Source organism: Hirundo rustica, chromosome 4, assembly GCF_015227805.2.
Source record: "Hirundo rustica isolate bHirRus1 chromosome 4, bHirRus1.pri.v3, whole genome shotgun sequence".
Classification (NCBI taxonomy): domain Eukaryota; kingdom Metazoa; phylum Chordata; class Aves; order Passeriformes; family Hirundinidae; genus Hirundo; species Hirundo rustica.
This window is the reverse complement of record NC_053453.1, coordinates 49,486,346-49,497,928: the sequence shown is the minus strand read 5'-3', so window position 1 is coordinate 49,497,928 and position 11,583 is coordinate 49,486,346. Positions and strand designations below refer to the sequence as shown.

The 11,583-nt window shown below is 44.1% G+C and overlaps 1 protein-coding gene across 2 annotated transcripts; it reads right to left on the bottom strand.

Moving 5' to 3' along the window:
- Positions 1 to 1,698: 1,698 nt before the first annotated feature.
- On the bottom strand, positions 1,699 to 10,694 carry PDE6H (phosphodiesterase 6H). Of its 2 annotated transcripts, none has more exons than XM_040062223.1 (4): positions 10,569 to 10,694; positions 5,734 to 5,920; positions 5,437 to 5,477; positions 1,699 to 4,563 (listed from the first exon to the last, which is right to left on the bottom strand). In XM_040062223.1, the coding sequence occupies exons 2-4, from the start codon at positions 5,871 to 5,873 to the stop codon at positions 4,487 to 4,489; spliced, it is 258 nt and encodes an 85-aa protein (XP_039918157.1). In that variant the 5' UTR covers positions 5,874 to 5,920; positions 10,569 to 10,694; the 3' UTR covers positions 1,699 to 4,486. The 2 variants fall into 2 exon arrangements, with proteins under 2 accessions (XP_039918157.1, XP_039918156.1); XM_040062222.2 differs by lacking the exon at positions 10,569 to 10,694 and adding an exon at positions 9,005 to 9,182.
- Positions 10,695 to 11,583: the final 889 nt, after the last annotated feature.

Genomic DNA, 11,583 nt, shown 5'->3' with positions numbered 1-11,583 from the left:
TTGGGCTGTCAGGACAAACTTTGGAGGTGCACATACCTAACATTAGGGTACTAAGCTGATCCCAGCTTCAACAGCCCTGACAGCACTACAGGGACTGGGAATAAAATTTCAAAGTTAAACAGTCTGGTATGAGGAAATTCCAGCGTTGAGCACATTTATAAACATGTGATACTATCTTTTATTTTAATTGCATAATCTTATGTTCTTTTTTTCCCAACTCTGTCTAGATTTGCATTACAGTGGCGTGGTGATGCTGAAACAGACTGTTGGCTGGAATAACCTGCTCACCTTATGGAGCATTACATAAATGCTCTCAAAAATACAGGCTTCTTGTTCCTCAGAGCTCCAAGCTGAGGCCCTGGATCTTACTGTCTGAGTGAGATCTGACTCAGAGAGAGTGAGATTCACTAATGAGTATTACAGCTGCAACCACAACTAATGACAGCTGCATTTTAAACTTCGAGATAAAATGTTAAGTACTCTGAAAAATCAAGTATTGAAGACCTAAAGGTGGTGGGCACTCTTAATTTATCTAATGCTCAAAACCTCATTTATAAAATAGAAAAGTACCCCACAAAAAACCAGCATGATATTGTGAGGGTATTGTTTTTAGCCTACACCTTATTGATCAGGAAAATGTGACAGTGGCTTGATACTGAGTGAGGTGCTGATTTGAAAACTGGAGGATGGTATTTTTGCACTAGTGCTTTTCAGATCTCCTGAAGAGTCCAACTTACGTTGAGGGTTTGGAAGTTTAAATTTTTTATTTAATTTTATTTTTATTTATTTTTAACTGAGATTCCTGAGGTGATTTACATATTGTGAGGGATATAGGGGGAAAGGGAAGCAAGATGAGTGCTTCTCACTTTTCCCAAGGTTCATTTTTCTCTTCTTGCAGAGTTTTGGGTTTAATTAACTTTCTCACTAGTCAGAAACTGGGGTCAGTGAGGATGGGACTCAAAAGTTGGTTACGGCTTTAAGTAGACATAACTATGTGGGAAAGATATTTTTCTGGCTTTCAAAATATGTTTGGGGAGGGGTTTATAAAAAGCCCTCACAAAAGGGGTCCTGGGTAACTCATATGCGTATCTCACAGGATAGAGAACATTCAAAGACAAAAGGCTTTCAACTGGACACTCAATGATGAGTTGCACAAAAAAACTCCAAAGATGGCACAAAAGAAAATACTTCTAAGGCTGAGATTTGACAGCAAAATGCAAGAAGGCAATTGCACTTGACCATCTTGAAACCCTGTGAACACCTAGAAAGTTCAGCAACGGAAAGGAGCAAGAGGAGATGAGTGTTTGCAATTCTGTCTTGCAGTCATGGTAATGAGAAGGAACTAAGTGGCATTCACATCTCAGCAATTTTTTGCTATAGGGTAGAAAACACGCTGACACTCATTTGCACAAAGTCCCAGAAGATGTAACTGGCCAAAAGGTTTCAGTGTGAAGGAAACCATGTGCAACACTTTTGGGAGAATATACCAGTCATCACGTAGGGAAAAAAATACCTCTCATATGATATCACAGTCAGCCTTTATTGCCTGTTGTTTGGAGATAAATAGCTGTTTTTCTCTAATGAGTGATAAGTGACTTTCAGGGCTTTCCCCAGGAAAGGAAAGGATTTCAGAAAGAAAAGCTAAGTCACCTGCCTTTCCCTGGGTACATTTTGTAAGCAAGTCAGACTACATTCTTAAGATTTTTTAAACATTTTTTATTAATTTTTATTCCTTTTCACATATTTTTATAGTAAAAGAACAGAGAATAACATATTAGAATGCAAATAGACTGAAATCCTTCAACAAGCTACTTTAACACATTCTTTTTCTTGTACCATAGCCATCTCTCACTGAAAAATGGAAGTTTCAGGAATTATGGCTCATTAGAAAAAAACTCAGAACCTCAGACAAAACAACTATGAATGTGTTTTAAGATTCTTCTTCTAAGCTTCAAAATTCCTTACAAGTAAAGGAATAAATGTAATCCTTATTAATGAATAGAAATTATTTTTAAAATAACTAACAAACTGTTGGCTCAAAACATCCATCTTCTGATACAGCTCATCAGGCAGGCATGAGAGCTGGGTTATGTGTGCATTCCTGTTGGACTCCTCTAGGAAGGAGAATGGAGTAGTTCTCTGATGGGCACTGGGGCAATGCTAAAACCAGTCCCTGGACTAAAGAGAGTTTTGTTTTTACTCCAGTATTTTCTGACAAAGTATCTCACTGCCTGTGGACTGTTTTCCCAAGGTCTGGGATAAAAAGGGAGCAAAATGACTAATTAAAATTTCCTTCTCTTTTTTTTGTCCTGCTTAAAAAATCTGGAAAAAGGGAAAGCTCAATTATAATAGAGGTAGGCAGCTTGAAGGATTCAAAACCGAATCAAACGGGTCTTTCCCCAGAGAGAATAGGACAGACTGAAAAAGTGGAATAAGGATCATATGTAACAGGATGGCATAATAGGAGGGAGAACTGAAACTATTGCCATGGAAACATGCACATTTAACTGCAGAAGGAGAGGGCTAGTACATGAGCTTGAAAAAAATGAACTCAGATCCCTATAGTAAAAGCTAAATAAAATGTCATTTACATAAAGAACACTTAGGGAAAGAAGAAAAGCATTTAAAGGTGAGAAAGGCAGGAGAAACTGGAAGAAAGAGGAAAGGACAGACTGTCTCTGCCCAAGGAAATAGCTGTGGGCTGCAATTAGCTAAATGGTACACGACTTCTGTGCTGCGTTAGTGCTGCAGTTCTGAACCACTCCATGGTTTACTGCTGTGTCTAATGGCAGGAGTGCTGAATAATAAAAGCTGTTTGCTGGACTGCCAACAGGAATTAATTTCCTTTAGCTTTTGGTGCTCAAGCTATATTTTAACCGAAAACTGCTAGCTTTTCTTTCTGGAATAACAGTAGCAGATAACTATGGCCCCGTCATGGATTTATAGCAATGCTTTATGCATGGGGATTGATCGTTTAGGCAGGATTTGCTCTCGTCTCTACAATCACTCCTTGCTCCCATGAATAGGTTCAGCATAGGAAAGATAAGATGGGGGAGGCAGTTCTTATGCAATGAGGCTTCTTAAGCTAAAGACAATGATTAAAAATTCCACCTCCTCTTATGAATATTATGTAGCTACAATAAACTTGCTCCTTGCCTGCAAATAAGCCAAAAGCCCTTCCTTGATGCCAGGGCCACAGGGAATCTCGCTGCCTTCCCTGAACATTTAAGTGGTTACAGGTGCCTCACCATTTGGCAGCACTCAGGCTGCCAGAGACCAGCAGACACAGATCGATGGGGTTAAGTGGATTCTCTCTGTGCTTGCCGGCATGTAAGCATCCTACCCTTCCCCGGCCTCCCCACTTACTCTGCTGTTACTTCTCTCTGGGGACACCGCCTGCCTGCTTGTTCAAACAAGCACCACAGCTTGAAATTGCCGGGGAGTGAAGAGAGAAAAGCCTTCCTGCTTATGTGGGGCAGGGTGAAGGGAGACTTGTCCTATGCTAAATACAGGGAAGAGGGAGCAATTACTGCAATATTGTTTTCTGCTGGATGTGGCAGAACCGCTGGCACAGTCTGGTGACAGATCATAAGGATTCTCTGTCTTAATAAGCAGCAAGCATGTCCTGGGGAGTAAATGTCTCATGTAAATATGTATGGGCACGGGGACAAGTGTCACACAGGGCTTCCCATCAGAGAGGAAACAGCATCATTTGGAGTGCTGCTTCTTTGGAACTGCAAACACAAAGGAATGAATAGTAGGATTAATTCACTTAGCTATTGATCTCAGACGCACACATTTTCATTTAACATTATGAGAACAGCCAGGCTCTCAGGGTTCATAGCCTGTGGGCAGTACAGCAGAGACAGCATGTGCAAGCCCTTTTCCCCACTTGCTGATGAGGTAAATTTTAGCAGCACATTCCTTATGGTGAGCTGCTGGGGAAGGATCTCCTATGGAAAATAGACTAATGTCTGGATTGATGACTCTAATGCTGTTCTCTACAGTTGTACTCTGAGCAACTAATTGGTGGCTCAAACAGCACAGGGACCTACCCATGGAAATTCTATATAGAAAGCAGAAGAAAGGGAGGGAAGGAAGAAAATAGAATAGGCTGATTTAATTAGGTCTGGACATACATGCACACAATATCTCAGCTAATCAGGGAAAATGTTCAAATACAGCCTCCCCATATTGCCATAAACATTGAAGACCTATGACAGTGAGAAAAGAAAGAATATGGTGAAGGGAGACATTAAGACATTTTTCAGTAGTTTCATCACATGGAACGTGAGGTCTGCTCAGGGTCCTGAATAACTTCTTTGCCAAATTAACCTGCAAAGTTAAGTTTCTCATGACTAGCTCTTACAAAACCACCCACCCATAAGCAAGTGGATGCAAGGGCCAAAAGTAATTGTCAAAGGTGGTAAAGACCATGCTGGGATCTGTGGAATCACCAGGTGACATCAGTAGAGATGCTGACACCTTAGATGATCCCAAACTGGGCCAGCTCATGAAGTTCCAGATGGCTGAAAGCTTCCCATGGGCAAATCACGGTAATATCTGCAAAAGAGAGAAAGTGACAAATATGTTCTTGTCAACGTACTCCTTGGATTTATTTTTTTATGAATGGAAAGGCTGATTTACTCAGGAAACATTAACAAGAATGAGATTCCATTTGAAGTTTAAACGGGCAGATGAGCATTTCAAATCTGGTTCTACCTGCCAGACCAAACCAGATCAGCGTACTTTTTCTCTGTGAGCAGAAGCAAGCCAGCAGTTCCTAGACTCTTCAGTGACTATGTAAACTGGTGTAAAAATTTGTTCCAGTTATGAGGTTTCTCCTTTTCTTATAAGTTACCTGTAGCCAAACTGTGATCTCCTCGAAGATGTGCTGTTTTAGATCAGATGCTGAATAATTTGGCCTACAATACTGAGGATTTGTAACTCTCTCTTTATCAATTTTTCAAAGTTCTGACTGGCTACGGCTCATCCAATGCATGTTTTTCAATCCCAGATGGGTACATAAAATTCTTAAAATTAGGATTCTGATAATAACACAAATACTTAACCATCTGGGATTTTGTTTCTGTGATTTTTTGGTATTAATAGCTTAGCATTTGGCATTTTTTTGAGAATCTCATGCTGCCGAAATTCTTTGCCAGAGTATTAGCAGAAAACAAACAAGCCTTTCTGCAGCCCAATGTAAGTAGTCTGAAGCTGAAGGGTACATAAATGGCCTCTCCTTCACGCAGTGTATGTAAGCATAAGCATGAAGGTGGCAGCCCGGGGAGGCAGGGATAGTCTTCTCTGGTGACCCTGAGACCTGCAGACAGGCCAGGGAAACAGAAGCCACCCCAGAATCCTCTCCCATGACCAAGTTTGTCTGCACTAGTGCTAAAGCAGGACATGACAACAGTATCCTGCAGAGCTTACCTGTGCCCAGCCCCTCCATGCCTGGAATGTCATCTCCAAACCTAGGAGAGAAAAGAGCAGGTAAGGAATGAGTTTGGGGCAGCGGCAAGGAAAGTGCAGATGTCCTAAATCCCCAGTCAAGGAAGGAGAATTGTGGGTAGGGAGCAGAAGAGAAGCAGCTCCAGGTTGGAGAGCTGATGGCACCTGGAAGCAGGGGGAAGCCTTCTGGCCTCTTGCCCAAGGGAAGATGCACAGAAGCACAATGTAGCAGCGAGGAGCTACTCAACTAGCACTGTTTCTTTTCAAACTTCCCCTTACCCTCTTACTCCTTTTTTGGGGGGCTTGCTCTTGAACTGCCTCGTCTGTCTCTGCTTGAACTTGGGAGGCCCCTTGCGCGGTGTGGCGGGACCAGCTGGAGCATCTCCAGTGTTGAGGTTAGCAGCTGGGGTTTCGCTCATCGTTGGGCTGTGTGCAGCAGGCACGTGCCTCTCTCAGATCCCTCTGCCTGCAAGATAACAGCAAGGACTGACACAACACTCTGCTTATCTTTTCTAGGTATCAGGAGTCATGTGACAGAATTATGGAAAATATAATTGTGACAGGATTAAAGATAATGGTGTTAAAGATAAAGAAAGATTGTAATGTGTACAAATTAAGCTGGGTAGTGCTGCCTTTCATCCGGCATGCTAGAATTAAGATGCCAAGAAAAGGACACTTGAGCTAAGGCCAAAGAGACATTTACCCCATGGTGCAATGTCTTGCAGAGTCACGGAGACTAACACCTTCTTTTGTCTGAAACATAGTTGCACTCTTGGAGACAGGTTGCTGCAAAAGCTTGTGTCACAATTTAGGGAAAATAGGAAGTTTAATGCCAATGCTGGGGGTTTTTTCTAGCTAGCCTTGGAATAGCATTGCTGAGGTTTTTGCATACTGGTTCAGGACCTGACTGCTAGAGGAACCATGGAGACACATGTATGGCTTAGAGAAATATCCTGTCCTTGGGAATCACCATGATATACTTCACCTGTTCTCATACTTGTGCCTAAGTATTAAGTTTAGAACACTGATGGACCTGGGATGCTGGGCCAGATGGGTCCTTTGTCTGGGTGGAGCTGCAATTAAGGCCCAACGTCTGTCAATACCAAACTTATGAGAAATAGCACAAGATCGTTGCAGGATTATATGGAAGGCTAAGATAACACACTGGAGACTATCTTTTAGGCAGAAGTTAATTTAGCAAATTTCTCAGGTTTTGGAGGAGTAAAGTCTGTAACTTTCCTCAGGATGTGCCCATTTCACTATTTTTGAGCATTATATAACATGTGCTGGCCCCTCTTCACCACATTGTACATAAGCCAAATGCCACAGGGGATAAATAGTTATTAGGGAGCAATTTCTGCTCAGGAGACATGTCTCCTATCCTAGATGGCAGAACTGCTGCACTCTGAGCCCTTTGCTTCCTTCCCAGAGAGGACAGCGATAACTCTCACCAGTGCCCAAAGGGAAGCTTACAGCCCTTCATCAACTTTTGTGCTAATTAGTATGCCACAATGGTCTGAACGAGTGCATTTATGGATAAAAATAAATGCATCTTTTTCTTTCTTCCTTGAAGTAACATTCTTCCCCATGACTGTTACATATCTCTTATCTCCAGGTGTTCATCCCTGTGCATCCAGCCTGATGTAATCGCTGATGGAATTAACTTCAGGATTTGGTTCTAAAGACTAATCTCATTAGGTCACCATAGTACTCTGGCTTAATCCCCAACATCACATGCCGTGATACTCTGGACTTTAAATCTCAGAACTATAAATGTCATCAAAGATTTTTTTCCTTAGTCTAAAGTGAGTTCATTCCTTTGTCCTGAAATAGCCAGTCTTGGAAAGCAAATCCTTATATACAAGGAGAAAGATAATCTGAGCAGTCCTCCTGTGTCACTTCCACATCTATGCAAGGTGAAGAGCCACATTTCTGTATCTGTGGCAGTCTGGAAATTCTTCACCCAGGACATCTTTCCATTTGTGGTGGCAGTAGGATGGTTCCAAATGATAGTACCTAGAGGCAGGCTAGCTCTTCTGTCGCTTGTGGTCAGGCTTCTGTCTCAGCTATAATATCCCAAGCAGGAGACTGGACAGGTTCCAGCAGCCCCAAATGGAGCAGCAGATGGTTGTGTCTGAAGCTGAAGTATGCACAGATGCTATTCCCCCGCGTGTAACACAACGCTTCCTAAGCACACACTGTGCCCACAAACACAGGGATCAGCTCAAACCGTGGAAGTTACTTATTTGGCTGCCATCTCTGCAGCACCTCAACAGTTGCCCAGTATTTACAGCTTTTTCTTTTTCCTCACAGATTGGTGGCAGGACAGGCAAACACGGTCACTTTCTCCTTTTACAGAATGAGACTGGAAGTGCAGTGATAGGTATGACCTGGACTGCACTGCTAGGAGGAGATGAAATCTTTTGACTCACAGATTTTTAGGATCAAACTGAGAGATGAAGGCATTTTGCCTCCAAAACAAAGACAGAATCTTATCCCTCTTTGTTACTTAGGATGGGAGGAATTCAGATGATACTGCCCTACCACAAAATGCTTAGCAGCAGAAAGCTGCTCCATAGCATGTCTGCTAATGTGCCAGAGTCTATCATGTCTGGCTCAGGTGCAATTCTCATCAGTACGTTGTCTGTCCCAGTGCTAGACCCTGCTCCTGAACTAAAAGGAATATGCATCCACTTTTAATTTAACTTCCACCTGTTAATCTGACACCCAAGTTACTTGGCACTCTTCTCAAGGGCTACTCCCCAAAGTACAACAGAAAAAACAAACCAGCTAACAGATTTCCACCCCATAGGACTGACATCCAAAACTTGAAAGATCTGAGCTCCATCTCCAACTGAATTCCTGCCCTGCTTCAATAACCTTTGCTGTGCACTGGCATGTTACCTCAACCATAAATAAGTCTTTGAGGGTCAAAATCTTTTAAATCCTTGAGTCCACATTTTGCCCCTGACTTCACTCAATAGAGGACTAGCTCATGAAAAGAGTCAGTCCTTGAAGTTCCCAGTCTGAAGTAGTTGTATCCATCTACCAGATATTCAATAACCCAGGATTTGGTAGGAAAAAGGATCCACCCAAATCACACTTCATCCTCTCTCACCTGCATGAATTCAATAAAGAGCACTCCATGAATTTTTTAGTTAGGGACATTTCTAACATTAGGGACAATTCTAACTTTTCCCTTTACTAGTTTTCTTCTACTTTTATTCTCTCAATGCATCACTAAAAAAATGACAGAGGATGGAAAGCAACCTTAATGCCACATAACAACTTTCCTCTTGCTGCTGAAATCAAGCTGCCTTCCCACCACAGAGCTGGTGGGACTTGCTTGTCATCATAAGAGTCAAAGGATTCTCCATTCATGCTGGAGTGGGCCCTGCCCCACAGCATGGAATCTGCCCCACTTCCCACACCCTGGGAACAAACTGTCCCTACATACAGCGAGACAAGCCCCCCAGGATCACAGATATGAAAGAAATGCCAACAGCAGCTTCTTCCCATGGGAATTTCATGGCCTTTTGTTTTACCCTACCTGGTTACTTGGATAGTCCTTGATACCAGATCAAACCGGTGGCTTGACAAAAGTTTTGAGCCTCCTCTAGATCTCTGCAAGTGCTATGCTGCCTTCTCCCAGTGTTTCCTGCTCTGCCAGAGCTCTTTTGCTTCTGCCAGCAGCAGCATGCAGCTCCTGGGCAAGAGCTGATGGCTGTGGATGCAAAGACTGTTGAGGTATAAAATCCTCTGCCACGCACTTCCTCTGCTCCCTCCTCTGACGAGGTGTTACCTAATTGCCCCTGACAGCATTTCTGCTCAGTCAAGGACTTAATCCTTTAGGTAAGAGCTTTGCTTGCATCTGAATGCTAATTATACCTAATACACATTAATGGGCTTATCTCAGTTTCGTCAGAAATCCCACCTCGGGGTTGTTGGTCAGGTTAATCGTCCTTCTTTTAGTTTTATTTCAGTTTAAAGGAGCTTGAATATTACTGACAAATGCTGACTCTTTAATCTGCCCCATCCTTAATCTCTGACTCTCTGTGGAAAAGGTCCCTGGCAGATGATGTAGATGCCTCACTTGATCTTCTTCAGACTGTTTCGTGTAGGAACTCATCTTCCCCTGTCCAAAGCTTTCAAAAATACACATTCCTGCATGTGCACTTGTCTCACACTGCCTCAGGGTGTCAGACACAGAACCTCCATAACCTGTGGCCCTCCATGCAGATATTCTTCTGTGACTAGAGAGAAACCAGGATGAAACATCCTTGTGCTCACGTTCTTTTTATGGGTTTCTTGCGTGCTCAGATCTTGGCCTTGGGAGAGCCATTAGCATCATCCTTTCAAGTTTTCATCAGGAGTATTGAATCTAGTGCCTTTGAGGAGTCTCATAGCTCCAGTCTCAACTGCTTGAGGTGGCTAATCAGGGTAATGGGAAAAAGCCTATGCAGATTCAGCTCCTGTGTCTTACACAGGATTTCAAATCCTTCATTCTAGCAGCAGTTTTAAGACCAAGAACAGGTGAAAGAGGATGCACTCGAAGAGAGAGAAACTCATTTCCAGTAGAGCTATATTCCCTAATGGGGATCACTGGAAAGACTATCACAGTTGAAAGAAAGGTTTCAGAAACAGCAGAGGTAGAGCATCATGTTATAAACTCCTCATTGATGTGCCCTGCGTGTGCAGCTGGGCAGGAAGCACTAGCTGCCTGTCCCATCTGCTCCTCAGCAGCCCCCCAGTGCTGCTCACACACAGGGTCAGCCAGCTGAGGACACAAGCCAGGGGGGTTCCAGAGAGCCCCAACCAAGGGGTGCCCAGCATGAGGAACTGAGGGGCCCCTGCTCGTACAGCCAGGGAGCTCTGAGACAAACCACTGCAGCAGCACCTGCCCTAATGATAGAGGAAACAGAAAACAACCATGCAAGAATCACAACCCCTTCTCCTAGCTACTGGATCTGTTCACGCTCTCCAAGCACAAACACCCAAATTTTTCCCCCACTGAATTTTATCCAGACTTTTCTCTCCCCTGGGTTTTGCAGCCGGTTCCATGTTCACCCCCCTGCCCCCCTTGCTATTGCTTTGATCTCCTGGGGAACACTTACAGTGCCAAGGGCTCCTCTTGCAAGTCATTCAACTCCTGTCCTCCAGCCTGTGTAGAAAGAGTCTCGAGGTGTCCTTTGTCCTCCAGATATACCCTGCCACCAGGTGACATCAGGGCATCAGTCGTGGGCGGGCATCTACACGTCAGAGGTGAAATGGGGGGAGTACTGTGAGACCGGAGTTGTGCAGGCACGGCTCCAGCAAGGTCTGGAGGAGCAGCAGAGCTTTGGCACACTCCTGAGGGGTGATGTGCCCCTTTCTGCAAGAAGGTTGTGGCTTCTCTGAAGTTTCTGGAGGGACATCTCTGGAGAAGCAAAGAGAAATAAAGAAATAACCTGCCCTTTGAGTGGTGCTGCTTCTTGGGAACGCCCGTGTCTTCACATGTCAGGGAAGGGAGGATTCCTTATCCCTCTCCTGTGCTGGTGAATGCCTGGAGGGGTTTCCAGTAAACTTCTCAGAGGTGCTGCAGGGGTGAAGACGCACCTTACAGAGCGGTGCATGCAGCTAGCCCAGTGTCAACAGGGCTGAGTCCACTCAAGGGAGTCCTAGGGAATGCTGCTGAGACGCTGCCAGGGCTCTAGTGAAGCAGATGGGAAGGTGGGGGGAGAATAGGGAACGTTTGCATTGCACTTGGGTGACCAACCACTCACTCCTGAGACCCAAGGTGTTGGGCTGAGGTAACAGCTAGGTCACATCTGGGTACCAGTGGCTTTGTTACAGTGAGGGGCCCTCAGAGGTAGAGCTCAGCCCATACTCCAGCCCAACAAAGCTCAATGCATGGTAATGCATACTATTTTATACCAAGTCCTTGGTATGTCTCATGTGTTTTAATAGCCTGTTGTAACTTCCTGGAAGAGCAGTGTCAGATGTGGAAAGAGTTGGTGGAGTCTCAGGATGAGAAGAGAAGGTCCAGAGTCCTGCAAAAAGCTGCTGGAAACTCATCCTCATCCTCATCTGCAGCAGTGCCTCAGTCATGGCCTGTAACTCTCTGGCTGGAGGTATAACCACAAGGGTAAC

Excerpts from the sequence above, each read along its gene's own strand:
- PDE6H (XM_040062223.1), bottom strand. The coding sequence starts at position 5,873 with ATGAGCGAAACCCCAGCTGCTAACCTCAACACTGGAGATGCTCCAGCT. Across the intron at positions 5,478-5,733 it reads CCCAAAAAAGGAGTAAGAGG|GTTTGGAGATGACATTCCAG; the intron begins GTAAGGGGAAGT and ends TTTCTCTCCTAG. Across the intron at positions 4,564-5,436 it reads CATGGAGGGGCTGGGCACAG|ATATTACCGTGATTTGCCCA; the intron begins GTAAGCTCTGCA and ends TCTCTTTTGCAG.